The sequence below is a fragment of the Acanthopagrus latus genome, chromosome 2 (genome assembly GCF_904848185.1).
Source record: "Acanthopagrus latus isolate v.2019 chromosome 2, fAcaLat1.1, whole genome shotgun sequence".
NCBI classification, from domain to species: domain Eukaryota; kingdom Metazoa; phylum Chordata; class Actinopteri; order Spariformes; family Sparidae; genus Acanthopagrus; species Acanthopagrus latus.
The window spans coordinates 3,824,111-3,832,505 of record NC_051040.1 but is presented as its reverse complement, the minus strand read 5'-3'; the positions used below and the strand labels follow the sequence as shown (position 1 = coordinate 3,832,505).

The following is an 8,395-nucleotide window of genomic DNA, read 5'->3' as shown; positions in this document are numbered from 1 at the left end:
GTATGATGTCGAGTTTGACAAAGAAGAGGAGATTCTGCATAACTTCATGCTTTTCTGAAAATAATGTTTTACCTAAAGTAAGAACTCTGAGTAATATAGAAATATACTGAGAACAGGAATACTAGTCATTACACGTCTGGTGGTCTTGCAGCCATATTACCAAACTCTAGGCTGATTAATCCACAAACCAATGGATGAAGTCATGGTATGTTCACACAAGGGACAGATTAAAAAACAGAATTTTCTATTCTCAAAAGAACATTTATTAGAGATGTAGCATGACAGGAACAGACTGGGCATGCATGACAACAGATGTGTGACCTTTTAACGTACATCAGCACAGCATTCATCAGCTATGGGACCTCTGCAGTGGTTATGTATGACTTGCCTCAATAGTGTGGTGTTTTGGTAATCTGATAAATGCTGATTTGAAAGGAAAAAAGGAATCAGTCAGAACAGCGTGAACAGCATGGAGAGAGACACAGTTCAAAAGCATCATTCTGAGTATGGCTGGTATATACTGACTGAGCCCACTGTGAAAATACTGGCTGGTTCGGATTTAACATCTCATTAAAAAAGAAAAAAAGAAGCAGAAATTCATTGGCATCCCCATTAAAGATTTAAATTCCAGCTTCATTTCTGCCTGAAGCTATCCCACTGCTTTTCTCAATATTGCCTTTTGAAGTTTAGTAATAGCTTTAAAAACCTATTGAGATTTAAAGTCTTACCCACTGCCAGGTCAGCATCCAGTTCATTAGCTTTCACTTTCAGTTTTTCAAAAAGTGAAATACCTTTCTTCTATTTGTGAGAACAGAAAAAGGGTTGAATTCACAGGTTTTTTTTTTGTATCCAGATCACATATGATAAAAGTGTAGATCAAAAAACCTCTGAACTTATTCTCAGTGCTTAATTTGTAAATCAGGAGGACTCAGAACACAAAGAAAGTTTTGTTCTGACAGGTCAGAGGGAGAAAAAAAGTCATGAAATCAATCAAAGATCCACAGGGACCGGAGCACATCGAACAACGCCTCAGTGCTGGATGTTAAAACAAACAGCGTCATTTATTCAAATGTATTAATCAGTGTGTTCACAATAAGCAGAAGGAGGTACGTAGAGAAAGCTGCTCACGGTTTGCATCTCTCTCATGGTCTCTCTTGCAAACACAAAGTAAGTGGCGTGTTCTGTTTGTTTGTCTCTGTGTGAATCCATCGATCTCCTTCGCTCCGTCTCAGTATTATCGACAGCGTCGCACCGACACATGCGCCCCCCTTATCCAGCCAAATTCATTCCACCGTTTCAAAGTGAAAATTCCAACATGCTGTGCAGCGCTTATATTGATCACTTGCCAAAATATTCAGACATCAGAAAGTATTAAAATTCCTGCAAAGCTCATGTGATGTGAGCAAAACTCACAAGCTTCAGGCGTCAACGACTGACCATTTTGTTAGCGACACAGCAAGTGTGAGATCTAATCATACAGGTGCCACTTCTAATCTGGGATTAAGACCATTTTGTACTGAATTATCCTTGACTGACACAATATAATCCACTTCTGAAGTCAAAGCATCACAGTCTTTGAGATGGACCGGGTCTCACATGGCCTAGATAGAAATAAACTGGTGACCTTTTCTTCTGCTTTTACTGGTAGAATAAAGGTTTCAGATCCTGGATCTCTGAAATCTACTTTATTTAGTCCATGTTTGACAAGTCTAAATATAACACATAGATCTAGACCTGGTCTACTGTAGTTTGGATGGGTTAGGGAAATTATAATTGGGATCAAACAACTTTATGGCATCTATTTTGACCTCCGGTGCCCTTTTCAAAACTTTAAGTGGTTTAACAACAGAAAATTGGCAGAGAAATAAGACAAATACTCATTAACTTTCCTCTATTTTGATTGGAAGCAGTAAAGTAGCTTTCCATAGCTTACATTAACTCTTTGGTAACACTCAGAGGCACTTTAACAGAAAGGCACCACACAGTAAAAAAGAGCTGTTTACTGTGTCAGACTGTGTGGTCAGACCTTTGCATTCAGGGAGCTCTCCGTCGGTCTGTGGAAGCAGAGTATGGACGAGGCCTCAGGAGGGAATTCCTCTTCTGTCTCATCACGGATTGTCCTTCGTCTCCGCTGGCTGGCAGTTCAGCTGTCAAACCTCCTCAGTCTCCTCTGCCTGATCTCCTCAGCCGTCGCCTCCTCGGAGAGATTGAATCCATAAGGAGGCGGAGCGCTTGTCTGGTTGCTTTGTCCTAGAAAAACAAAATATTATTAGATTTACAGTATTCACAGTGATTCAGATGATTCTTATCTACAGTGACTTTTAATTGTCAAAGGTTTTCTCAATCACCAGTTCTCTCATCTCCTCCCTCACCTCTGTCATTCAGACTGTTTCTAATGGCCGCCTCTATCTGCTCTTCCTCCGTCAGTCCGCCTGTATAAGATGCTGTAGGAGCTGTGGTGTAATATGGTGCAGACTGGTGGTTTCCTGAGTATCCTCCATGAATCCCACTGTAGCCTGCAGACACACACACATACACTCATGCTATAAGTATTCAAATTTGAGAAACATGTTAAAAGATTATAGCTGGAGAATGTTATATTCCTCTGATTGAAAAGACAAACGAAAGCATATCAAATTCTTCGTACATATCATAACTTTCCTTGAATGCTGTTACCTGAAGAGCCTGTAGAGCTGTAGTACGCACCGGGTTGAGAGTTATATCCATTTGCTGTCACAAACTCTGGTGAAAATGCAGACAAACAGACTTCAGTACAAACGGAGCGTGCATTTAGGTTTACATACTGATAAATACTGAGGCACAGATGTCTGCACATGGACTACAGGCCATTTCCAGTGATTACTGACGTTATATTACTCAACAAACCTGTATTGTTACTGATGATAAGAGCTCCCATGAGGCCAGTAAATGGACACAGACATCTTAAATCATACAGTGCTTTAAACAGGATACACAGGTCTAAGGTTACAGACGCACACACATAATTTCAGACCTGCACATTTCTTCATGATGGCCTTCAGTGGTCCAGCAGTGTAGAGCAGACCCACCAGGATACCTGCCAGGTGACCAATGAAAGAGGTCCTGAAGAAGAAGCAGGCAAACCGATTAACTCTTAGCTAATGAAACACTGACACCTGGTGGACACTTTCATCCACTGCACCAGCGAGAGTGCATCAACGGGACTTCACTAATTGTCAATCATGTCACATCAGTCAGTGGTGGGAAGCTGGAAGTACATTATACATAAAACATTATGCAGTTCCTCAGATTCTGGGTAGTTAGTGAGTGGAGACAGATGCTGTATAATTGGAAAAAAGCAATAACACTCTCTATGAAGCAGCTGTAGAATACTAACATGATGTCTGGTCTGAACCTAAATGAGTTCCGCTTCCTCAGACAGAACCACTGCTGCTGCCTGCTGCTTATCTCATTTATGTTGCTGTCAAACTTAACTCTGTTCAATGGCTGTACCTACATATGTACTTCAGAACTTATCACTTATTACTGTACAGGGCTGGTCGATATATGTAGTTTCATTGTCATTGGGAGGTGAAGCTCAAGCTCGCTGTCCACTACCCTCAGATTAACTGGTGGCCATGTGAGCTCTCACGATGGCTGAGAAAAGCCAATATGGATGCTAAAATATTTGTTACCCTGCAACTGTTCACACTAGTGTCTCTACAGTGTGTCTGACTGGTGCATCCTGGTTGGTTACTCACCCTGGTGATGTTATATGAATCAGGACCAGCTCTGCCCAGCTGGCATAGCGATTAGAAACAGGTAAACCCATCACATAGGTCACACCTCCAGGGTGGTAGTGATTATTGAGCACCTTCAGAGCGAACAGGACTCCTACAGCAAAATATATCACAAAATATCAATAAACCCATGGATGGATCAATTATGACAGAATAAAGAGAGGGTGCTTAGAGAACGTAGAACAAAAAACAAAGTCATTAAAACCACCACAAAAGAAAATACTGTATATTCAATGTCACCAAAATCAGAATCAGATTTAGAGTGAGTTCTTCAGCTTGTTCACCAATTCTCCACATATTTTGGATGTTATAGTTTTTAAGTTAGTCGACAGTTGAGAGTCTTTACAGATGCTCACAATTCCACAAATACAAATACACTCTAGAGAATTAAATGAAAAGTAAAATCTTTTTGACCACCTGTACTGTCCAGCTTCTGTCAGCCTGCTGTTGAGTCTTTACCTGAGAAGCCGACAGCACAGGTCATGCTGTAGGACGGATCCTGGGTGAGCTCAGTTAACAGCGCCTCCAGCACCAGATAGACCAATCCGGTGAGCAGAGAGAAGACTGCCAGCAGGTAGACGAACCAGGCTCCGCCCAGCCGCCTCTCCAGCCTCATACCTTTCCAGAGGAAGGACACCATGTTGAAGTAGAGGTGCCAGTCATCAGCATGATGCAGCGGCGACAGCAGAAGACGGCGCCAGTCTTTAAACCAGTACGCCTGCTGGACACTCACACAGGCCTGAGGATTGAGTGGATGGTATTCATGTTTATTTGCTTGTTTTACTCTCTTTAAAACAGAATTTTAACATCTCTTAATGCCTAATTTTTATGTAATTCCGTGCCTCTGTGGAGTACTTTGTGTGTGAATGGCGCCATATTAGTGCATTACCTGCATGAGTGGAGCTGCAGGAAACAGGTAGAGGTACGTGTTGAGCCCCAGGACAGCCAGGGTGACGGGGGGGATGTTGTCCAGACCCACCTGGAGCAGCTGGGACGCCAGGAGCAGAAGGCCCAGATGGGATCCCCTCTGTCGGTTTCTCCTCATACTGAAAACGAGCTGTGGAGAGACGACTGACAGATTATGTTTCAGTCTTTTCCTGCTTTACCAGAATGAATGAAGTTTGGCTGCTCGGTAGTGAGTTTCAGTAGGTACACTGCAAATCTGAATATCCACCAAAACACAGAATATCAAGACTTCTGTGAATCTGTGACATTTCTGGTCAACAAGTCTCATCTGTGTTGGCTCAGAGAATGTGTGTTTGTTTCAGGTTGGTGCCCTCCAACACTATTTCAAGAGATTTGAGATTTGCAGCTGCTGTTCTAGTGTTTACTGTCTCAGGACTTCACCTGTCTGTCTCTGTGCTGCTCAGATAGAGTCACACACCAACACGCAGTTTCACTTAAAACTTAAAAAAGACTGACTAGACTCAGAACTGACGTGACTAAACTTCGAGGCAGGTTTTTATCTCTATTCTCCTTCTTAAAGGTAACCAGTCAACAGCCTCACATCAGAGTTTAACACGCGTTTATCAGCAGCATCCACGACAACTTAAACCAAACTTACTGTTGCCTCAGTCCACTTCCTCCTTCTGTGGCGATTAAGCTAATGCTAATGCTAACTTTAAATATCAGTTGGGAGTTTTAACCTCGTTTGGCACGTAAAGTCCGCTTCCAGTGGTTCACCGCTCACAGACGAGTTGAGGTTGCGCTTATAAACATCTTAAACAACACGTCAGCCGAGTGTGTGTCTTCATATTTCATCATTTCCAGCAGAAACTAGAAGCTACTCAGCAACAGTTGGCGGTTGAGTCAGCTGTCACGTGACAATAACAAACCGACGTAGCGGCGCATGCGCGTTGAGGATCTTCTTCTTTGGTTTTCAGTGATGGATTTCTCCTCATCAGTTCTTTTTCTCCTGAAGATGCCATTTAAACATATTCAGCCTGTGACATATGTCAGTAATGCAGGTTGCTTTTTATTCAAATATTTATTAAATGTATTATTGCAGAAGAAAAGTGTTATCATGTTTCTTTGGTTGTCATGATTCTTTGCGTTCATAATCTCATTTTAGGGTCAGACAGTGTTACGATTGACTTAGTTTCTTCCTTCCTGCATTTGTTGTTTGTTTGTTTTTGTTTTTTTCCCAGTTGCACCTGGAGAATTTTGCATGTGAAGACTTGGTTTGGTGTTATAATTAATGGTTACAGCTATGAAACCAAAGTGGACCACATAATAATTTGAATTTAATTTTGACTCATGCTCCTTTTTGCCCTCATCGCTGACGTTCTCCTGCCTTTCTATATGCCCCTCTCAAAAACTTAACAAAAACTTATACCCTGAAATGTGAATTATAGCCTCCAGAGGCTACTCTGTCCTATTAAAGTACCACAGTTAATAACAGTAATACTATCAAACACTTCAATGACCCCTGCTCAATGTATATCATTAAAGAACCCTGTATTAGCTACCTTTGAGGAGATCTTTCCATAAACACATGCCTACCTCTTTTGAGTATCTTATTTTACTGTCAACTCAAATATAAAAACTGTAAACATAGTATTTCATCTATTTAACAAATGCATTTAGATGCATACTCAGTTTTCTTTTTAGCTGTAGTGGGGTTGACTGTTGAATGTTTCTCTGTAGAGGTGTGAATGTTTGCTGCCCTCTAGCGGCCACAGGGAGGAACTACAGCAAGTTGTGTCAAGTTAGACACAATTATATAAAATATACACTTCCGGTCAATACTTTCTAAATAAATCCAAATGATCACGCTGAAATAAACAAATTACTAAACAGATTATCATGAAATTATTATTGGAATCATTATCTAGTGGTCAACAGCTCATCATTCTCCAGTTGGATCAGCAGAGAATTTTGTTAACATCATTTATAAAACATGATGATTATTTTATCTTATACAAGTATATGAAGTTATGTTAATTATTCATGCTAGTGCTAATACCTTTTCTGCTTACAAAGATTTTACAATCCAAAATGATGAATTCCAGCAGCACATCATGTATTTTAATAAATATTATCGTTATCTCGCTGAATATAAGCTCAGACGGACACAAAGTGAGAGAATATTAGTAGATGGTTAAATTAAAAGAAGGAGGAGTTTTCACTGCCCTCCCGTGGCCACAGTGAAGAACTACGTTGAGGCTAAATGTGAAATTAGTCATAATGAAATAATAGCTACGCTTACAGTCAATACTTTCTACATAAATCTAGATTACCATGTTAAAAACTAATGAATCTATATAAGTTACGGTGAAATCATTTTGATTGTTATCTAGAGGTCAACAGCTCCAGTCAACAGATATTTAAATTGAAAAAGAAGTGTGTAGAAAAAGACGAGCTTTTACTGCCCTCCAGTGGCCACACTAAGGAACTACATGAGCCGAACAATCAAGTCAGACATGATGACAGAATATAACTTCCTGTCAATACTTTCAAAATAAATCCAAGCGGCTTTGCAATTAGCGATAAATGAAAAAGCGTGTGTGTTGTTGTTGTTTTAAATATACATCTAAATATGACCTCTCTTAACTTTTTTAATTAATAAGCTGACTCCTATTCAACTGAATCAGAGTCGAGAAATATTGTTTTCATTTTTTCTCTCACTTTAAGATCTCGCTTTGACTCAACCGTCTTTGGCATCAATAACGAGCTCGCGCGCCACAGCAGCTCACCTGTCCAGATGAATAATGGAGGAGCAGCTCCGACACCGGCGTCACGTTTCTCTGTGCGGAGAGTCCAGCGCGTGTTTACAACCGACTCCACAACTTCCTGTTTCAGCAACACACACACACACACACACACACACACACACACACACACACACACACACACACACACACACACACACACACTCGTCGTTCAGCTGCGTGTCTCTGTCGCCTCCAATGAGCACGAGCCGGAGCGTGCCGAGAGGCTGTTGCTATAGTAACAGCGGTAGGCGAGGATGTGTCGTCAATATCACGAGATTCAACTAGATCATCGCCGGAAAAACTGCTTCAAAATAAAAGCACGTAGCGATTAGATGATTGGATAGATAGATAGATAGATAGATAGATAGATAGATAGATAGATAGATAGATAGATAGATAGAGTGTGTGTGACTCTTATCGTTGAGTTATTATAATTCACCAACCTCAAAACAAACTAACAAAAAAAAAAAATCTGCACAACAGTAAACTGAACTGACAGCCACTAACAAAATAATCTGTCTTGTTAAAATTGGCATGTTTTCTTTAATATATTAAGTAGCTAAAGATATAATTATTTCAAAACATCAAACAACTTTTATTGGATTTAGTTCAGTTGTCAATAAGGCCACAGGATGTCTCTTGTGTTAACATTCATTTTTCTCCCTTTGGATTCATATTTCAGACACCCAGTCAGACTAAAAGTAAAACGAAAAGAACAGAACAGAATGTTATAAAACAACAACAACAAAGCAAAGTCAAAAACTATATTTCACACCTCTACATTTATAGATCAACCTGTATATTTGAAAATGTGTTACATCTTGTTTATCCACCTCTGTGTACAGATTACATGAGAAAAGAAATAATTATAAGATATAATCGACAATATAAGAGCAGAGGACG

General features: G+C 40.2%; 1 protein-coding gene across 4 annotated transcripts; it reads right to left on the bottom strand.

The window, feature by feature from the left end:
- Positions 1 to 240: 240 nt before the first annotated feature.
- rhbdd1 (rhomboid domain containing 1) lies at positions 241 to 7,686 on the bottom strand. Of its 4 annotated transcripts, none has more exons than XM_037084318.1 (8): positions 7,475 to 7,686; positions 4,669 to 4,836; positions 4,239 to 4,518; positions 3,741 to 3,873; positions 3,014 to 3,102; positions 2,662 to 2,742; positions 2,373 to 2,516; positions 241 to 2,250 (listed from the first exon to the last, which is right to left on the bottom strand). In XM_037084318.1, the coding sequence occupies exons 2-8, from the start codon at positions 4,822 to 4,824 to the stop codon at positions 2,144 to 2,146; spliced, it is 990 nt and encodes a 329-aa protein (XP_036940213.1). In that variant the 5' UTR covers positions 4,825 to 4,836; positions 7,475 to 7,686; the 3' UTR covers positions 241 to 2,143. The 4 variants fall into 4 exon arrangements, with proteins under 4 accessions (XP_036940213.1, XP_036940197.1, XP_036940220.1 ...); XM_037084302.1 differs by lacking the exon at positions 7,475 to 7,686 and adding an exon at positions 5,344 to 5,621; XM_037084325.1 differs by lacking the exon at positions 7,475 to 7,686 and adding an exon at positions 5,344 to 5,621 and having other exon boundaries at positions 2,677 to 2,742.
- Positions 7,687 to 8,395: the final 709 nt, after the last annotated feature.

Excerpts from the sequence above, each read along its gene's own strand:
- rhbdd1 (XM_037084318.1), bottom strand. The coding sequence starts at position 4,824 with ATGAGGAGAAACCGACAGAGGGGATCCCATCTGGGCCTTCTGCTCCTG. Across the intron at positions 2,517-2,661 it reads TTCAGGTAACAGCATTCAAG|GCTACAGTGGGATTCATGGA; the intron begins GAAAGTTATGAT and ends GTGTGTCTGCAG. Across the intron at positions 2,251-2,372 it reads AAACAGTCTGAATGACAGAG|GACAAAGCAACCAGACAAGC; the intron begins GTGAGGGAGGAG and ends TTGTTTTTCTAG.